The 20,577-nt window shown below is 33.5% G+C and overlaps 2 protein-coding genes across 7 annotated transcripts in view; one reads left to right on the top strand and one right to left on the bottom strand.

Annotated features, from left to right (window-relative positions):
* The window catches only part of NF1 (neurofibromin 1), a 228,507-nt gene that overhangs the window by 176,221 nt on the left and 31,709 nt on the right, over positions 1-20,577 (top strand). For all 6 annotated transcript variants that reach the window (XM_063109114.1, XM_063109113.1, XM_063109109.1 and 3 more), the window contains 9 exons: positions 10,405-10,837; positions 11,437-11,777; positions 13,905-14,107; positions 17,454-17,647; positions 18,538-18,678; positions 18,840-19,119; positions 19,559-19,773; positions 20,012-20,073; positions 20,209-20,323. In XM_063109114.1, the coding sequence (XP_062965184.1) occupies positions 10,405-10,837; positions 11,437-11,777; positions 13,905-14,107; positions 17,454-17,647; positions 18,538-18,678; positions 18,840-19,119; positions 19,559-19,773; positions 20,012-20,073; positions 20,209-20,323 (1,984 nt within the window). The remainder of the gene's footprint in view (positions 1-10,404; positions 10,838-11,436; positions 11,778-13,904; positions 14,108-17,453; positions 17,648-18,537; positions 18,679-18,839; positions 19,120-19,558; positions 19,774-20,011; positions 20,074-20,208; positions 20,324-20,577) is intronic.
* Positions 4,478-5,233, bottom strand: EVI2A (ecotropic viral integration site 2A). The gene has a single exon (XM_063113071.1). The coding sequence runs from the start codon at positions 5,231-5,233 to the stop codon at positions 4,478-4,480; it is 756 nt and encodes a 251-aa protein (XP_062969141.1).

The raw sequence follows: 20,577 nt of genomic DNA, 5'->3' as shown, positions 1-20,577 counted from the left end.
AGATTGGACATTGAAAAGCGTCAGATTTCTGTTTAGTAAATTCAAACTTACTTGGAACTCATAATTTCCCTCTGAGTAGAATTATTTAGGAATTAGTGGGGAAAACACAGACATTATTAAACTTTAAATTTGGGATCAACCCTTTAAAAATATGTAGATAAATCTTTTCTAAAAAAGAGATGTCTTTCAAAAAAATAAATATTTTCTAACTCCTGTAATAGTTACTTAGAAGAAATCCAAAATGGACTTTATAAGAGAAAGTAATAAATATTTATGAAGTTTTGAAATAGGATAACCCCCCACTATGAACTTAATTTCTTGAAAATACAAGTCTATGTAAACTCTTTGTAATTTTTATTTAGAAGGCAAATTTACTTTGTAATTGCCCAGTTTACTCATAGAGTAAGCATCTTTTATGCATATTGTGTATTCTATGGGTGTTTTTCCCTATATTTTACACTATTTACTAAAGGCTCAGGTAATATGTGATATAAACACATAGGTGATAATGAATATTTGTTTACACATTTTATCATAACATTTTTGTTAGTAAGTTTTTTAAATGATCTTTATTTCATGTCATTATAACTTAAACATAAAGTTCTATTTTCTGTTAAAAAAAAAAAAAAAGCATGTATAATAATGATAATTGACTACCACATCTGGTTTCTTTTGATTTCTTTTAAAATTAAGTGAAGGTGACCATTCTTACTGTGGAAACTAATTGGGATTTGAAAAATAAAAATAACTTAAATCTATGGATTATGTGTACAGGGAAATTTTATAGAAAGCAAATTAGAATTTTTAACAATTAGTATTTTGGTCGTTGTAAATTCAATCATAGCCCATGGAATCCAGTTTTATTTTTAACCCTTAGCTTTATCTGCCATGACTACAGTTTATTTCTTTTAATTATAAAACTGAGGTTAACAGACATTATGATTGAATAAACTTAAAAGGGCTTATATATTACAAGCCTATAGAAAGTGAAAATCTTTCTCCAAGGCAATATTTTTTAATTCCATGAAACAAAACCACAAAAACCTGTTATAGTGTTATAGACATCTTTAGACTATCAGAGTTGAATTAAAGTTTAAAAAACTAATGACATTTTAGTTTTTAAAATAAATCTTATGTATAGCAAAGATCAAACAAAATTGTCTGTGAAATTTTTCTTACCTCAGCTGTTAACTTCTTTTGCAGAATGCTAAATTCTTGTTCTAACTGGACATTTTGGTGATTTGGCTAAGAAAGCAAAAGGGGTGGTTCAATTCAGATTAAAAATGGTTCTCTAGTGAACTGAAATGGTTTCTGTAGAAAAAGAGGAAGTTTATCAATAGCTGATTCCGGAAGTGCAATAACCCACAAAATGACTAAGAAATGTACGACTTTAACAGAACTTATTTTGAAACACAATTTGGAGCCATATGATTTGAATGCTTTTAATTAATGTCTATAAGTAAACATTTGAGACTCTTTAGTAATGTGATCATATAATTTAAATATTTAGAATGGAGTCCTGAAGAGAAAATTGTGTGTTCTAAGGAAAAGCTGCCAGTTGGGTTATTACCCATAGTGAGATTTCTTTTTATAAGTTAATGATGTGTTTTGTTTACTTGTATGAACTTAGGCAAGTTGCTGCACTTCTGTGTCACCATTTCCTCCTCTGAAAGAATATTTCCCTTTTTGGGTTTTTGTAAGGATTAAATAAGATAACAAAAAATAAATAAATAGGATAACATAACATATAAATGTCTCATATATAGTAGGCACCCAGTAAATGTTAATGTTATTTTATAATACATAACTGGCAAAGCCCAGGTAAAAGTATAACTAAGTTATTTTGACCAAATACTTTACCAAGTGATTTTTGAGTTCAACTCTGCAGCTGTTTATTCAATTACCCACAAAGTAGGTACTCCTCAGTGAAAAATAAAATAAATTGAGAATCTCTTTTAAATAAAAAATTAAGCAAATTGTATTGAAAAGAGTATGAATCCATCTGAATAAAAAATTTCTTTGGGCAAATCACTTTCTAGCCTCTTTCCTCACCTGAAAAATAAAGATCATAATTCCTAATATATAAGTTTATTATGAGATTAAATAAATGTAAAGTGCCTTGCATAGTGCGGGTTGTATTAGGTATGGCAAGTGTTAACCCATGCACTGCTTTCCGCTGGTTACTGTAGAGGAACACAGATTGTTATGACCTAGTTCTTAACTACAGTGTACTTATGATTTGGTACAAAATAAATAGTTGGGTTTTTGGTTTTTTGTGTGTGTTTTTTAAAGAGGTCTTATTATAAAGCAGAATATAATCAAAATGCTATAAAGCTTTTGATTTCTTATTTTAAAATCCCTGAATTAAGCTGGTGAACCATAATACCCAGGGGTAGAAAATAAGTGTTTTTGTTAAAAAAAAAATAACTTTAAAATTTCAAATTCAAAGATACCTTAACCACCATCTTTAAATACTTGTCAAGGTTTGTAAAGGAACCACTTCCATTTGTTCATGAACTATATCATTGGATAGTATTATTCTGAAAGTGTGTGTTTTAACAGGCAAGAGAGTGAGTGATGAATTTTTAATGTTTCTGCAGTAGAAGTTTTCTGTTTGGTGAGAAAATGTTTGTCCCGTATGTTGAATATGAAAGTACTTTCTTAGATAATTTTATTTTCACAAGGTACTAATTTGTTTTAATTTCCTCTCACAAGTATTTATTTATGGTACTTAATTCAAGGAGTGCTTTCTCTTATCACAGTGTGTTCTTGTGAACAATCTCAGATTTTTAATTTGCACAAAATGGGATCTCTGCCAAGTTTCATTTCTAATCTGGGCCATTTTACCCTTCAAAAGATAACGTGATGTCACTGGGATTGGCATGAGTATTCTCATGCTTTCCTTTTTAGTTGTTGACATTTAGCTGTATCTGGGAATAATATGGTTATGATTTATTGTTTAAGGAATGTTTTTTGTTTCGTTTTTTTTTACAAATTTGTAAAAAAAAATTTATTATAATAAATTGATAAGAAAATTGATGGTTTATTTTTTTCCCCTCTCATTTTAAGATGTAACCTAGATGTTTGGAGCCATGCAACTTGTAGAAGTGAATTTGATTACTGAGAGCAGTATCACCTAGGAGTTCTGTAAAAATTACCAATGCCTGGAGCTCACCCTGTTCCAGTTGAATTAGAAAGAGGGCATTGGAATTAGGCATTGGTGCTTTTTAAAAACTCTTCAGGTGAATCTAGAAGGGGAAGTAAGATTGTGGTCATACTTGGAAAAAAATATATAAAATATTTTCTTAAGTGGCTAGCATGTTGCCCAAAATAAACACTTAATAAGGGATGAGATTTTTTTTTTTAAAGTGGCTTCATCTTTAATTAGTATGCCCTGTGTCATTTTCAGTAGATACTTGGAAATTCTTTCAAACAATATTTGTAATTTATTTAATTGAAGATGGAAATCTTGACTTAAATGAAAGTCATTATTTTACTTGAAGCCAATTTCTTTAAAGGTTAGACAATTACCTAATGTATCCTGTTTTCCAAACTTGAACACACACACGCGTGCGCACGCGCGCACACACACACACACCTTTGCTTATGTCACATTGGATAGTAAAAAGTAAATGGCCATTTATTAGGCCACCTGGCAACCTTGAAGTCCAAAAATTAATCAACTTTGGGTATTTGCTATTAATGCTCCAATAAGCAGTTTCATAGAAAAGATAAATGTTACTCTTAAACAGTAAAACATACTTTACATTTACACCTGACCTTCTGGTAAGGCTATAAATCTCATTTATTTTAGTTGTGCTCTATTTTTTATTGATCTTTGCAATGTGTTCTCTAAGATAATAAAGTGAATGCAAATATACATAGTCACAGTATTATTCTAATGAGTTTTAATTTATACAAAATTTAAAGTTTTAATTAGTACTTATAGGAGAAAAACACTTTCTTATGTATGTCATATGTAAAGATGAAAGCATCTAGTCTAAAATTAGCTGTGTTGTATATAAGCTGGTATGTATTCTGCCACATCCAGCAAAAAAGGTACCATTAATTTATACAGTTCAACTCTATGCATTAGGAATTTGACACCTCTTAGACATTGAAGCATATGCTTGGCTCTAAGGACACACTAAAACTTTTCAAAGTTTAATTACATTCAGACAAAGATCATCTAACTACTATTACTGAACATGGCATATTTATTGAATTATCCCTTGCTACCTCTATTAGTCAGTATCTTTAACTTATCTTTAAAACCTTACCCAAATGGTTGGTTGTTTTATCATTTGCTTTTTAAAATATTCAGTGTCAAGACAAAAGTATACAGTTAAAGTAATTAAGTAAGCAGGGATACTTCTCCCTTTCTTGCCTGGTTTATTCTAAATTGCAAGGCCTACCCTGTCAAATTTTAGATCACCATACCAACACTTTGGTTTTAAATACCAAACTGACTTCATTTTTACTCCATAACCTTTTTCATTGCTACTTTGCATTTTTCTTCACTAAAGCATCTGTTAGTAAGTTTTTCAGTTTCTTCTTCATCTTTTCTTTCCCTTATAGCTGTGGGCACTCCAGTAGGTTGCATCATTAGGTTGGGCCCTGTGAGCTGTTTTGCTCTTTTCCAAGTGTCTGATTCAGCAGTCCATAGTCCACTGCTTGCCAGAAAATCGCCATTGCTTCTAGGCTGACGCTTGCCTACTTGTTTTGATCTTCTGAGAGATGAGACTTTGTTTGCCAGAACCACGGTTGATAGAAATAGAATGGTACAGATAAGAAAAAGGACTGCAATTATAATTAAGCAAATTAGCATAGCCATGTTGTTGTTATTTTCCTCACAGCCGTCCTTTTTGAAAATTTCACCAGGACTTTTGCTTATGTTTTCAATGTTCTGTACTGTTGAAGACCTGTTCCTGACAACAGAAGGTGTATAAAGCTCTTGTTCAGATTTTGGAATTAAAGATACGAAGTGAGATGATGTTGCTATTTCAGGCATGTTTGTAGAATTACCTTTATAATCAACTTCAGGAGTTACAGAGTTTGTGTTAATGTTTTCATTTTGGTTTCTGCCCATCTTGTTTAGAATAACTGTATCCCAGGCAGTAGTATTATTAGCCCACAGATGGGTATAATTTACTTTTGTTCCAGGAGACAAAGAAAAAACTGTTGTCATCAGAAAGGCAAGATGCAGGTAATGTCCTGTGTGCTCCATGTCCATGAATATCTGTTGGGAGAGCGATATAATTTGTTAATATGTGAAAGAATGTTCCTATTTTGGTAACTGTAATGTTGTGATGTTACAAGTAAGCTACAAGCTTGTGCCTGAACATTGCTACTCTGTTTGAATTCCTTCTCAACTGAATTTTTTCCTATTATTCTTAGTCTACATATAAAGAAGCATTTTAGTTTCTACTGTATTTTAGATCCTAGAAGTTAACATTACAGATAATTATTAATCATTTTAAACCAAATATCATGGCTTTATATAGTTTTCTCCTTTTTAAGCATGTTAGACTTCAGCTTTGAGTCAGATACTTCTGCTTTTCCTCCACTTTTGATTTCTTTTCTTTTTTTTTTTTTTTTTAAAAAAAAACATTTAAGGGTCATTCTTGCAGAAACTCCCTACCCTCTAACTAACCCGTCACCATTCTTTATGATAAAGGAGAAATGTGGCCTTGAACATTTTGCTTCATGTATGGAAAGAAAATGCAATGACTTTTTTGGGGGGGCGGGGAGGTGTGGAGAGAGGAAAGTTAGGTAGCAACCAAAAAGAAATGACTTCAAATAGGAATTCAACGTGTTCTTTTTCCTTCTGGGTGTTTATCTTGAAGCTTAAAATAAAGCTAATACTTAGAAATATATTCCCAGTATTTGTGAAAGTAATTTTATAGTGGTGGTTCTCTCCTTTCACCTCTATTTTCCCAGACTCTACTGTGTCTTTCTGAAAACAAAGGCATGCCAGTTTTCTCAACCTAAAAATCTAGTGTAACAAAGAAAAAGAGGCAGATCTTTTTCTGAATAATCTCAAAAGTTCAATAAAAGTTACTGGCTTTTTAAAAAATAAATCATCATTTATACCTAGCATTTTTTCTGATTTTGACATAATTCTAAAAAAGGAAATTTTACAATAAAATAAAAAGAAATAGAGCATCAGGATCTTGGGGATTTAGAGTGAAGTGGCAGATTGTGAGTATCTCAACATACGAGAGTACTGCAGAAAGTTCATGGAAAGATTCAAAATACCTTTTAATTCTGTTTTTCCTCAAATGCTTTGAAGTACCCTCATATAATTGAAAAAGTTGCTTCAGTTTTATCTTTGAGCTTCCTGGAAACCAGTACAAAAAGTAGACAAGTTCTGTTCTTAATTCTCAATATCCACCATTTGATTAAAGATTTAAATAGAACTGGCATATCTGTTCCTGGTACTGCTAACCTAGTAGGAAAGATTTATCACCATTATTGAGGTATCTGTTATGATAATACACCAGTTGGTCCTGAGCTACTTTTATTAGGAGTGTTTTATTGTTGGCATTTATTTGTGGGAACTAAAGGCAAAACTAAGATTGTTCTCCTGAGATTTACTAAATGAAATTCCCTGGTTAAGAATCCTGTGTATTTTATAGAAGTTCTTCTCAAATTTAAATGTACATGGGAGTCTTTTTTCTTTTTTTTTTTTTTTAATGCAGATTCTGATTCAGCACGTCTAGGGTAGGGCCTGAGATTCTGTATTTCTAATCCACTCAAGCGACACAGAGGCCACTTCTAGTCATGCTTTTGAGTATCAAGGTTTTAGAAGAAATAGTTCTTATATGTTATTGGATAACATTTGTATACTATTGAAATACAGGAATTGAGAATAACATGTGATATGTTGTTATACAAACAAAAGTAGCATATAATAAACAATACTAACTGGAAACTAACATCTGAAGTAATATTTCATATTACTAGTAGAGAGGAAAAACCTTTATTAAATGTTCATTGCATTATGACTATTAGTTAAAAATACAGTATACTGACTTTTGTATAATAGTGTTCAGCTTCAGTTTTTAAGTTTAATTACATAAATCTTTGGATATTTTATGAGTCACAAAAAGAAGTACTTGAAATTGGGTTAGCAAGTAATTTTCACACTTTTATACTAGACTGGACTTCTGCATTACATGCTAAAATGATTTAAAGTGGGTTATTCTCGACACATTAGTTCATTAACAATGTAGCGTATGCATCATAGTAGGCGTACACATTTTAACTGTGCTTACCACAGGACAGATAATAGGCCCGCTGTTGATTGTTTTTAGCCAGATGTACTGCCATGCCCAAATAAACAAACTCTTGGCAAAATGAGACTTTCTCTTACCCTTACAAATGCCTGAGAATTGAAAACGGTTTCTACATCTCTAATTTATGTTGTGGAGGCCAGGTTGTATGATCAGAAGGTTTTTTTTTTTACTTATCTCTGATCATTTTCAATAAAATTTATGATGTCTAAGCATTAGTAATGAGAAATTTTTCTTAAATTTTTTTCTTTTAACAAAACTTTCTAATTCACTTGTGGAGTCCAAACTCAAATCCTTTCTAATCCTAAATTAAAATTCTATGTTGAAGGTAAATCTTTCCATTTCTAACTTAAATTTTACTTGATAGGACAGAAAAGAACCAACATTTTCAATCACTTATGATTCTACTTTGTTAGTAAGTTTCTTACACACTCTTTGAAAGCACTTCCTCAAACACTAATCTGTACAAAGTTAGAAGTGAAAAGGCACAGGAAAAGCCATACACATGACCTACCTTACAAAATGCTTGGTCAAAATCTGATTATAATGTGATTTTAATAAGCCACTTCTTTTCTTGTCTTCTTATTTAAAGGAGAATAAACTTGGAGAATACGAACCTTAAAGTCAATCTGCAGTAAAAAAAAAAAAAAAAAAAGGATATGTACAGCTAGTTTTCCACTTTAAAACTAAACCACAGATGACACATTTCCTTTCCACTGCAACTAAAGCACATGTCACAGGAGAAAAAAAAGAAAGAAAAACTCCAGCTTGTCTAGTTGGCCACTGGCATAACAGGAGGCTTTGTAGAACAAATCCCGCCTCCAGAGTGGGGGGGAGGGGTGGAGAGAGTTCCACTTAATGCCTTTTGACCTTATATACTCATTACATATGCCTGCTATATGCTTTTGAATCATATAGTAGTAGTATTCAAAAGAGGTTATAAAATGGCATCTTCCCTGCAGCATTAAAATCTTCTCTAAAAAATTTATTTCTGTACCACAGACTAATTTGAAAACGTTGAGTTTGGAGTCCTTGGGGTATTTGATAATAAAACAGTGATATATACATAACTGACATTTTAAATTGTGGAACTACAGCAATGATTTGAGCAAATACTTAGTAAACTTAGATGATATGGGGATAGAAAATGCTTTTGTGTGATGTAGTGTGTGCACACACATACACTCCCCTTGAATGTCCTGTCATCACTTCAGATTGAACATGTCTAAAATGGGCTTTATTTTTCCTCCAAAAATGGCTGTCCCTCATGATCTCTTTGTTTCTGTTCTTGATAGCAACATTCTTTGTAATGTCAGAGGCTTGGTATACAGCAGGTCCTTTTAATTCAAGTCCTTTCAGTCTTGATCAGACTTGGGATCACGTTGGTCCTTCCTTCATATTCTTGGATTAGTTTCTTCTTTCCTATTTTTACTGTCACTGTAGTATTTAGATCCTTTTTAGGCCATACCAAGACTACTACAGTAACCTTTTTACTAGCCCCAACTCCTTCATCTATCTTGTATATATCACTTTCTCTGTTCAGATTATCCCTTTCTTTAAAAAAAAAAAAAAAATTGACTAACTCCCTAATACCTACAGCAGTGATTCAGAAATGTTTATGCACATAAAGATCAAAAGAGAAATTTGTTTAAAAATAATGAAAATTGCCAGGTGCCACTGTATAGATTCATGTTCAGGGGGTCTGGCTGGGACCAGGAAACTATATTTTTGTCAAGCACCACAACTGATTCTGATGCTGGTAGTCTGCAGAACATACTCTGATACTGAGCCCCTAGGAGGAAACCTAAGCTCCTAAGGTCCCTTCATAATTTGGCTGTTATGTATTTTCCCAGCTTATCTATCAAAACTTCCCTACATGAACCTTCCATTCCAGCTAAATTAGCTGACTGTTTCATCAACACATCTAGTAGTTACCTGTTTCTTTTCCACTTTACTACGCTTCATTGAGGTCTGCCTAATCCCTCTTGAGTTCTAAATTCCTCTACCTGATTGACTGCCCAGTTTATGTTGATCTCTTCCTCTTTTGAACTTAATGGCAGTATTTTTCTTTGCTGTTCCTTTATAAGTGATTGCATACTACCATATATATTTTATCTTGAAATATTTTTCTTTGGTTTTAAAATCATTCAACTTGCAGCATTCTTATCTTATTTCTTCCCAACAAGGTCAAAAACTCTGAGGTGAAGATATTTATCTTAGCCTACTTAGTAGTACTATCACTAGTTATCAAGATAGAAAAAACATTGGGCCTAAGTTAATATAAGTTGTTTTGATTTGAAAATCTAGTACTGTGTTCTTCAGGGCTTTCCAATGGTCTTCACTGTGGCTACTCAAATTGATTAGCATTCTTTTGGTTTTAAGCAACATGTAACCTAATTTGGCTTAATCAAAAAATGGTATTTATTGGCTTATACAAGTGAATAGTCCAGAGATAAATTTGACCCCAGAAGAGGCTTTAACTGAGACTCAAATGATATATCCAGGGCCTCAGTTTCTCTCATTTCTCAGCTCCTTCTGTTCAGTATCCTAAGATAGGAGCCAGCAACTCCCAGGGCTTTATATTCCCTTATTTATAAATATCAGGAAAGAAAAGTCTCAAATCCCAATAATTTAAGCGAAAGTCCCTGCTTTGAGCCTCTTCGGCCCTGGTTTTCGTGATTTGAATCATGTGTTTATTGCTGCACCAGTCTCTGGTCAGGTAGGATGAATGGATTGTCTGAAGCCTCTCCAGTTGACGTCAGAGCTCCAGGAGTGTCACACCTGCCCAGACTGTTCACCGGGAAGGCTGGTGGCCCAGAGGCAACTAACCAATGACTGCGTCCTCCTTTATTAACTTGTGCACAAATGTTTCTCGTTGCTAAAAATTTTACAGTTGGAGATTTGTCTCTTCCCTTTTACTCTAGCCATATTTCTCAATTTCTGAAAAACAACTGATTTAAAAAATGAATCTAGACTTTGAATAATTGCTTTATATTATTATTCTCTCTAAAAAACTAATCAGAAAATAAAATAATAAAATAGATTAGTGACATCTGTATATTTATTCAGAATTCTGTTAATCTGTGTCCTTTGTTGTCATCTTCCTTAGGTTCAAAACTGGTCAAATCAATGGCGATTTGCTGATATACCACGTCTTGCTGACTTTAAAGCCATATTATGCAAAGCCATATGAAATCGTAGTGGACCTTACCCATACTGGGCCTAGCAATCGCTTTAAAACAGACTTTCTCTCCAAGTGGTTTGTCGTTTTTCCTGGCTTTGCTTATGATAATGTCTCTGCAGTCTATATCTACAACTGTAACTCCTGGGTCAGGGAGTACACCAAATATCATGAGCGGCTGCTTACTGGCCTCAAAGGTAGCAAAAGGCTCATTTTCATAGACTGCCCTGGGAAACTAGCTGAGCACATAGAGCACGAACAACAGAAACTACCTGCTGCTACCTTGGCTTTAGAAGAGGACCTGAAGGTATTCCACAATGCTCTCAAACTAGCTCACAAAGACACCAAAGTTTCTATTAAAGTAAGTTTCAGTCTGTATTTTGTGAATCATTCATTGTCTTTCTTGACTAACCAGACTATATCCTGGCCTCCCTATGTGTCCCCATAGCTGTGTATTAAATATCAAGTAAGTCCAGATGTAGGAAGACCAATATTTCTGTCTTCGTGGAGGTCCTGCAGAAGATACGAGAAGTATACTCTTAATTGTATTCCAGGTTAGGTTTGAGGCAGAAGAGAGTTGTAGAGAGGGCAGTGTGCTATACGTCAGTCAAATGGTAGGAATGTGTGGAGAATGGAAATTACCGTGTGAGAGTTCTTTTATTATTACGTGCTTTTTGCAGAGTGAGGAACATGAACATTCAGAATAAAATCAGTACTTGTCTGTAGGATTCTTGACCTTTTTTTAAAAGTAAAATTAATTTTTTTCTGATGACTTCAGTTTCTTTTGAGAGCATTTTTCACTATAATTATTAAACCAATTTGAATATATAATAATGGTAACCCTTCCTTACATGGCAAATATGGTGTGTTGGTTGGTTGGTTGGTTTTTGGAGCCTCTTAGAATTCTACATAATGGCATTTAATTCTTCTCCACTCCACCCCCTCACCACCACTTTCCAGGTTGGTTCTACTGCTGTTCAAGTAACCTCAGCAGAGCGAACAAAAGTCCTGGGGCAGTCAGTCTTTCTAAATGATATCTATTATGCCTCGGAAATTGAAGAGATCTGCCTAGTGGATGAGAACCAGTTCACGTTAACCATTGCAAACCAGGGCACGCCGCTCACCTTCATGCACCAGGAGTGTGAAGCCATTGTCCAGTCTATCATTCATATCCGGACCCGCTGGGAGCTATCGCAGCCCGACTCGATCCCCCAGCACACCAAGATTCGGCCAAAAGATGTCCCTGGGACACTGCTCAATATCGCATTACTTAATTTAGGCAGTTCAGACCCTAGTTTACGGTAGGTTTTTAAAAATTCATTTCAACTTTATTCAGGGTTTGTTGCTTTTAAAATGGGACCATTTAATAAGCTTTTAAAGCAGCTGCTACCTTAATACTGTAAATTGGACGGTATGCCATGTGGGTTAACCAGCGTGATCTCATCAAGTTATGGGATATTCACATGAACTGTGGATGGAATTCTGAGTAGGGTGATTCATACTAAACCAATATATGTACTTTCTCCAGGAAACTTTCATCTGAAACAGACAACATAGCAGACTTTTTTTTTTCCCAAAGAAAATGTCCTTTTTAAAAAAGCCTACTCCTAAATTAAGTTTCTATTCCTCTGAGTCCTCTAATTAAGTTTTCCCATGTTCAAAAGTATATCATGATTACATTTCCTAACAGTCAAATCAGATTATCATTGTTTGACAAAGGAAGGCCTAATAACGTTCAATTACTCAAACAATAACATTATTGCATACTTTCCACCTATGTCACTTCAACAGAATTCTTGAAAGAAATCTTAAGACAAATATAAATGTCATCTGAACATTTATAATTGGTTCTGTTTAGGCCTAATAATTTGAACATGAATGTGGAAAGAGCATGGCCTGTGGAGTTAGTAGATTTGGTTTAAATCTAGATCTGCTACTTTCTAGCTATGTGTGACTTCGGGCAGGATACTAAAGTTTTCTGAATTCTAGTTTCCTCATTTGTAAAATAAATGTAACAATGCTTTTTTTATATACCTACAGAGGTTTAGTAATTAGTATGTGTGGCAGTATACTATAGTATCTAGCAAATAGTTTGTGCTTAGTAAAAGTATTTCTCCCCTCCCCTGCTTCCCTTCCTGCCAAAGTTTTTTACATCCTTTCCCCTCCTTCCCCCCTTTCCTTTTCGTGTTAGGATAATTTTTTGTCTTAAGTACTTCAAGATTTTTCAGATATAAAATCTGAGCTTCAGAAAATCTTCCCTAGGGTATATAACATAGCCCAGGTTTTATAGTGGGCCTTTTTGGATTCCAGATTCACCTTTATTTAAAAGGAAAAAAAAAAAATCAACAGGATTTCTTTACCTGGATGGGTTGAAATATACAGAGTAAAAGTTAATATCAAAATAGTATAACTTAGAATTCTTAGGCATTAAAGAATGCCAACAACCTTTTAATAATTATTAGCTTGGGTGAACCCATACTCTAGTGAAATAAAGCAAGCTGACAGCTTCTGCTTTTTGCTGATACATGTCATCCCAGAGAAAAGCTTTTAGGCAGGCTAAAATTTCAGTGGCTTTTTTTCCCCTGTGTGGTTGTTGCATAAATATATTAGCATGACAGAAGTTCAGAAGTCAGGAAAAGCTGAAATTTACTGAGCAGTCAAACTAATATCTTGTGCTGGATGTGGGAGAAAATTAAAATTTGAAAATTGAGTCCAAGTTTTTAAAGCTGTCTCCTACATTACTTAAATATATTTTCAGACATTTATAAGTGAGTTTTGGTCCTAATGGAACCTGAATATTACAGTTTTTTGTTTTCAACAGTTATGTATGAAAGAATGAGGTCTCAGAAGGAAAAGTGGAGGGACTTAATTATAAGGTAATTTTGTTTTTGACTTCCAGTGTGTAGTGTAACTAATAGGACACCCAGAAAGAAATTCAGTAGATGCTGATTGAATATTTTAATATTCTAATTTGATGAAGGGCCACCTCATTTCTCTTCTTATGATCCCCATTGCAACTGGATCTAGTGGGAGAAAGAACCACAATTTGAGTTTTTGCTTTACTAAAAACGTATGGTATACCTTATTCTGACTTTCTTTCTATTGATACACCTTAGGAGCATAAACCTCTCAAATTTTATGTCCTAGTGAAATGTCTTTTAGGAAAGCCTACACCCACCTGTCTTGGGAGCCTCTTAGTTACTCTTCTGGTTATGTCAAGAATCTCCTTTTTTTTTTTTTAATTCCTAAATGATCAAGGGGTTTTTGGTTTTACCATAGAATCATAACATCTTATCTTTAATTGATCATAAAATTTAAAAATAGTTGATCATGCTTTGTAATAGAATCAAAGATTGTATGTTATAAAAAATTGGGGGAGTTATAAGGAAAATAAGTTTTAAAACAACTTCATTTGTGTTTTCTCCTAGGTCAGCTGCCTATAATCTTCTGTGTGCCTTAACTTGTACCTTTAATTTAAAAATCGAGGGCCAGTTACTAGAGACATCAGGTTTATGTATCCCTGCCAACAACACCCTCTTTATTGTCTCTATTAGTAAAACACTGGCAGCCAATGAGCCACACCTCACGTTAGAATTTTTGGAAGAGTGTATTTCTGGATTTAGCAAATCTAGTAAGTAATGATAATTTTCTTTAATACTAACAATGATTCTAAGAAAATTAAAGAAAACCCTTTCACTTCAGAATTTGCCAGTGAAGTCTTTGACTTGTTATATTTTTACTTTTTTACCTCTTCTGATTTTTCGTCTGTGATACCCTGTAACTGAAGGAACTCCGAAGGAACTTCCTGGTAGGCTACATTGAGAAATCCACCAATAAAAGCAAGCTGGCAAGATTTTGATACCTTACATGTCTCTGGACCACTTACAAAGTATTTTCTTCACTCTCTCAGTCTAATTAGCTTCAGTATTTCTCTTCTTAGCAGAACACGCCACATGAGTAATTACGCACATTGCCTCGTTGCACATCGTCTCTTTTCTTCAGGTTGACTTTGTGATTTTATTATACACATATGATGTACGGAGAGTGCAGTGGCACATAATACAGGGTCCAGAGTTTGTCCTGCACTGGTTCTAATAAGTCTCAAAGTTAGCATCCACTCTTTATATCAGTCCATCTTTTTATTTATTTATTTTTTTAGTTGGTGGCTGGCCAGTAAGGGGATCTAAACCCTTGACCTTGGTGTTATCAGTACCATGCTCTACCAGTAAGCTAACCAGCCAGCCCTATATCTGTCCATCTTTATGCTCTATAGTAGTATAAATGTTGGTCTTCTATCAGTTTATTTCCTGACATTTTCTTCAATTTCTCTTTCTCCATAATGCATAAACTTTTTTTTTCTGCAAACACATTTCTTGACATTTCTCTATTAGATAATTAAAAGCTTTAACATTTCATCAGGACTAGGTCACTGTATATGTGTTTTTCTGTATATGTATGTATATACACACATTATATACATATATTATATATACATTTTTTCTGTAAGAGAAATATATGATATATATTACATATATGTATATAATTATATAATTATACAATATATATATAATTTTTTTCTGTAAGAGATATAGGAATATAACCCTAACAAGAAAACGTGTAAGACTGGCAAAAAAAGTATAAAGCTTACTTAATAACTATTAATATAAGAAAAGATTTCAGTTACTGGACAGGCATATTGTTGTCCTGAAAGAACAGTTCTTCCCAGATTATTACAAATTTATTACAGTCCCATCAAAATGGCCATGGAATTTGAAAACTGAGAATGGAGATACAGGCTGGCCAGTTAGCCTGGTTGGGAGAGCACAGTGTCAGAACACCAAGGTCAAGAGTTTGAATCCCCTTACCAGCCAGCCACCAAAAAATAAAAAGAGAGAGAATGGAGGTAGAAATGATTCTAAAATTATTCTAAATTCTACTTGAAAGTACAAGAATAGCTAAGAAAATATTGAAAGGAAAAGAAAACAGACTTGGCATTACAAATGTCTGAACACAGTAAGTAAAATGGGTGAGAATCAGCAGTCAGATCAGTTTAAGAGAAACAGATTGATAAAGAAGCATCACAAACTGATGGGGAAAGATTAAATCATTTAAGAAATGAAGTTGGGATATGAATTGTTAGGTCTTTATCTTCGCCATACACCGCAAGATGCCAAATAAGTTCTAGCTATATTTAAGAGCTGAATATAAACACTGGGAACATTGAAAACAGAAAAGGAAGAAGTGAATATTTAGCTGATTTCTAGATGAGTAAGGACATACGAAGCAAAAAAGTGATAGAGGGAAACGGTGAACAGATATAACTGCAGAAAACTTCAGAACATCTCTACTCAAGAACAAAAAATGAAAGATAAATTTAAAACTAGGAAATCCAGTTGGGGTGATTATAAGAAAAGATTAATATCCTTAGCCATGAAGAGTTCTTATACATTTTATAAGAAAAGTGGATCAACAGCAACATACAGATGCTAAAAAAGAATGCATTTTAAGAAATTCACTAATCAAAGAAATGCACATAGAAAGAATAGTGAGATGACATATTCCCCTATCAGATTGGCAAAGATATTTTTTAAAATTCAGTGCTGATGGTAGAATTGTGAGCAGGGGCAGTTTTTCTAGAAAGTAGTTCGGAAATGGATATCAGGACCATTAAGAACGTTCTGACCTTTTGGCCTCGTAATTCCACTTTTCAGAATTTATCCTAAGGAATTAATGTTAAGTGTTTATCATAGCATTATTTTTTATTTAGGTTTTTTAATTGAGGTATATCTTGTCATCAGTAAAGTGCCTAGATCTTAAGTGAACAGCTTGATAAACTTTAACGTGTGAATACATCACGGAAGTATCTTCAAGATCAAGATACGAAACAATTCCAGCATCTAAATAATCCTTCCTGTCAGTACCATCCCTTCACCAAGAATAAACGCTACTGTGACCTCTATTGCCACAGACTTATTTTACCTACTTTTGAACTTCATACAGCATTATTTATAATAGCAGGAAAAAAAAATCAGAACAGTCCGAAAGTCAGTGAATAAAGAACTGATTAAACTGTTGGATCTCCATAAGATGAAATAATATGAAACCCAAATGCTCTTGGTGCAAAATGTTGGTTTGAGAAGATGAAAAAACTTTGGAGATGGATGATGGCGATGATTGCACAGTGTGAACACTTGTAACACCACTGAACGTTACACTTATAAAATGATTAAAGCCACTTAACTGTACACTTAAAAATGGTTAAAATGGCAAATTTCATGTTCTGTATGTTTTACCACAATTTAAAATTTTTTCTTTGAGACTATAAATGAAGCGTGTAGAGGAATTTTTGTGTCTTTTGTTTTTTCTTCTTGAAGTTTTTTCCAAATAAAAAGCTAAAAAATGTTTTTGGGTAATTTTTAATGATGAGTACATAATCTCAGTATAATGTTTACTGAAAACAATATTCAGAGCATACTACATATATAGCATAATTCTCATTTTGGGGGGGGAGTGGTGGTGGGCTATATGTGTGTATACACATGCAGATGCTCAATATCTCTACCTAGATTTGAAAGCCTGAGGAGAGATGAAGTGATACACCAAAATATATTAATATCAGTTTCAGTTTTTTGTTGATGCTTTCCTTTTACTAAACTTTCTATGAGTGCCACATATTCCTTTTTCATTGAGGATAAAACTTAATAAATTTCTTTAACAAGAAGAAGAATGATTAAAAGGGAGAAAAATAAGACAAAACTTCAAAAATTGGCTTACTGGTTTTTTAAAATTACTTTCTTCAAGGCTTGTTCTCTTTCTTCACCTTTATCTTCAAAAATATATTTGCCAAGTCTTTTTTTTCCAGGCCTGATTTTAGATAATGGTCTTTATGTTATCTCCCCACCCCCCATTATTTATATTAAACTAATTGTTGATGTCATTTTCATTGACCATCTATGCTAATAGTATATTTTTTTCAGGTATTGAATTGAAACACCTTTGTTTGGAATACATGACTCCGTGGCTGTCAAATCTAGTGCGTTTTTGTAAGCATAATGATGATGCCAAACGACAAAGAGTTACTGCTATTCTTGATAAGCTGATAACAATGACCATAAATGAGAAACAAATGTATCCATCTATTCAAGCAAAAATATGGGGGAGCCTTGGGCAGGTATTGAGTTTGCACAAATATTTATCTAGTGCCTCCTTGTGCAGATGTTTATCTGATGCACACTTTGTACAAAGAACGGTGCTAGGCACTAGGGATATAGCAATAGGAAACACACTTCCCTCCTTCCAAAGCATGTATACTCCCACCCGGTTCAAAACTGTAAATGTCTAAGGCGTGTCCCAGAGCCAGAGAAAAGCTAGTTATTTTAGCACTCTCCTCCATGGCATAATTATATAGAATTTAATTGATGTTTTTAGTAAATAGTGCTTTATAATGTACACACCATGGGTGTCAGTAAATGTTTCTTAGTGATGTTATTTGATACCTGCTTTCATTTATAGTTCTAGCATCGAAATGCCAACATTAAAATATAGGATGTAATGTAACATTTTATTTTTCATCTGACGAGAATTATGCATATCATGTCTTCAAAGTAATCACTTAAGGGAGCAATGCCCTTACTCAAAAAATGCTGCAAATCCTCCAGATAACTTTAAGTGACTTTGGAGCCAGTTTTATAGCCCTGGAAAACATCTCAGTACTTGATGTTATTTCCTGTATTTTAGAATAATTTTATCTTATACTGATTATAAGTTACGTCTTAGGAGAGATGCTTTGCAAGTGAATGAAGATAACATAGAGAGATTTTTAAATTTTTGAATACCAATCTCTTAATCTCTGAAGAAATCAAGTGAATATCTTCATCCTTGGTCCTGGATATTTTATGATAAATTGTTTACTTACAGGTCTGTAAATAAAATCTAGTATTTTGAAGGCCTCGGGTAAAACAGAATTTTCATGTTGATTGGGCTGCTCCTTGTGTATTTTTAAATTAAAAATTAAGTTGGTAGAGTGGTTAAAAACTTAAGTTATATTTCCTCTTCCCCTAGATTACAGATCTGCTTGATGTTGTACTAGACAGTTTCATCAAAACCAGTGCAACAGGTGGCTTGGGATCAATAAAAGCTGAGGTCATGGCAGATACCGCTGTAGCTTTGGCTTCTGGAAATGTGAAATTGGTTTCAAGCAAGGTAATCACTTTTCCTTTGTCTTCTAGAGGATGGCATGATGTATCTGATTTTATCAACAGGAGGTTTTTTGTTTTGTAACTAGTCATTTTAAAGTTAAAGAAATTTTTTGTGATAAAACTTTGTTTTAGCCCCATGTTTTTTAAAATTCTGCTTCTTTACAGGTTATTGGAAGGATGTGCAAGATAATTGACAAGACATGCTTATCTCCAACTCCTACTTTAGAACAACATCTTATGTGGGATGATATTGCTATTCTAGCACGCTACATGCTAATGCTGTCCTTCAATAATTCACTTGATGTGGCGGCTCATCTCCCCTACCTCTTCCACGTTGTTACATTTTTAGTAGCCACAGGTCCACTCTCTCTTAGAGCTTCCACACATGGATTGGTCATTAACATCATTCACTCTCTGTGTACCTGTTCACAGCTTCATTTTAGTGGTGAGTCGCAGAAAAGTAATTTGTGTTTCACCAATTCCTTTCTCCGTTTTACTTTACCTGATTGGTATAGATTATCTTACTATTTATGATGGTGCCTTAACACCAAGTTACTAGCTTAAGCCTGCAATGATGATATGAAATATTATCAAAAAGAAAAAAATTAATTACTTCCATTCCATATCAGGGTATAGTAAAGATTTCCTTGCATATATATGTAAGCCAAACACTCAGTGCCAGTTGACAGCGTAGCACTAATTTGTAGATAAATATAGCTAAAGCAATGAGCATTGATGTAACGTATCTAGAGGTTTGATTTAGGGAGCATGGTTATGCAATTTTTATATGATATCCAAACTTTCTAAATTCAAAATGAAACATGGAACTTTAGAATTAAAAATATATCTTCACAGTCTTTACTTGCTTCTTTTTTCTTTTACAGAAGAGACCAAGCAAGTTTTGAGACTCAGCCTAACAGAATTCTCATTACCCAAATTTTACTTGCTGTTTGGCATTAGCAAAGTCAAGTCAGCAGCTGTCATTGCCTTCCGCTCCAGTTACCGGGACAGGTCATTCTCTCCTGGCTCCTATGAGAGGGAAACTTTTGCTTTGACATCCTTGGAAACAGTCACAGAAGCTTTGTTAGAGATCATGGAGGTATGTAACTCAAAATGATAAGAAACTAAGTTAAAATCATTTTTGCAAATCTATTAGTACTATATAGAAGAAATACTGGTTTATTCTGCTGTTTGACACTTAATGCTTAAATAAAAACACTTTCATGGAATGTATTATTGTTAACATATATGTCATTTAATGACTTTACAATAAACATTGTCTAAATGTTTCTAAAAAACATCTGTGTACATATATATTTAGAGTATCCTTTTTTTAGGCATGTATGAGAGATATTCCAACATGCAAGTGGCTGGACCAGTGGACAGAACTAGCTCAAAGGTGTGTCCCAAATTAAATATAAGTTGTAAAAGTATGTGTATTATTGAAAAGATAGATGTTACTTCATAATCAATACATTAACTGATTTAGTATATATAAACACAAGGTTTTCATAAGCTCTTTTGAATCTTGCAGATTTGCATTCCAGTATAATCCATCCCTGCAACCAAGAGCCCTTGTTGTCTTTGGCTGTATTAGCAAACGAGTGTCTCATGGGCAGATAAAGCAGATTATCCGTATTCTTAGCAAGGTACCTGTCCCTCCCTTCTCCCAAATATTTGTGGTTCCCAAGTTGCAAAAGCATGTCTTCGATTCTTCTAAAGGACATTTAAATTTGAATTTAATAAAATTTCTTATATGTTACTTATTAAACCTTTAAAAAATGGATTTTGATTGTTTATTGTAATTCTTTGAAGTAATGAAACCTTCTCTAAAGAAGATGTCTTTAAAAGAAGATAGATATTTTGTCTCTTTTGCTAAGCGGGTACTCTTAATATTTTATCA

This window comes from Cynocephalus volans, chromosome 10, assembly GCF_027409185.1.
Source record: "Cynocephalus volans isolate mCynVol1 chromosome 10, mCynVol1.pri, whole genome shotgun sequence".
NCBI classification, from domain to species: Eukaryota; Metazoa; Chordata; class Mammalia; order Dermoptera; family Cynocephalidae; genus Cynocephalus; species Cynocephalus volans.
The sequence above is the reverse complement of the archived record's forward strand: the minus strand, read 5'-3'. Positions and strand labels throughout refer to the sequence as shown.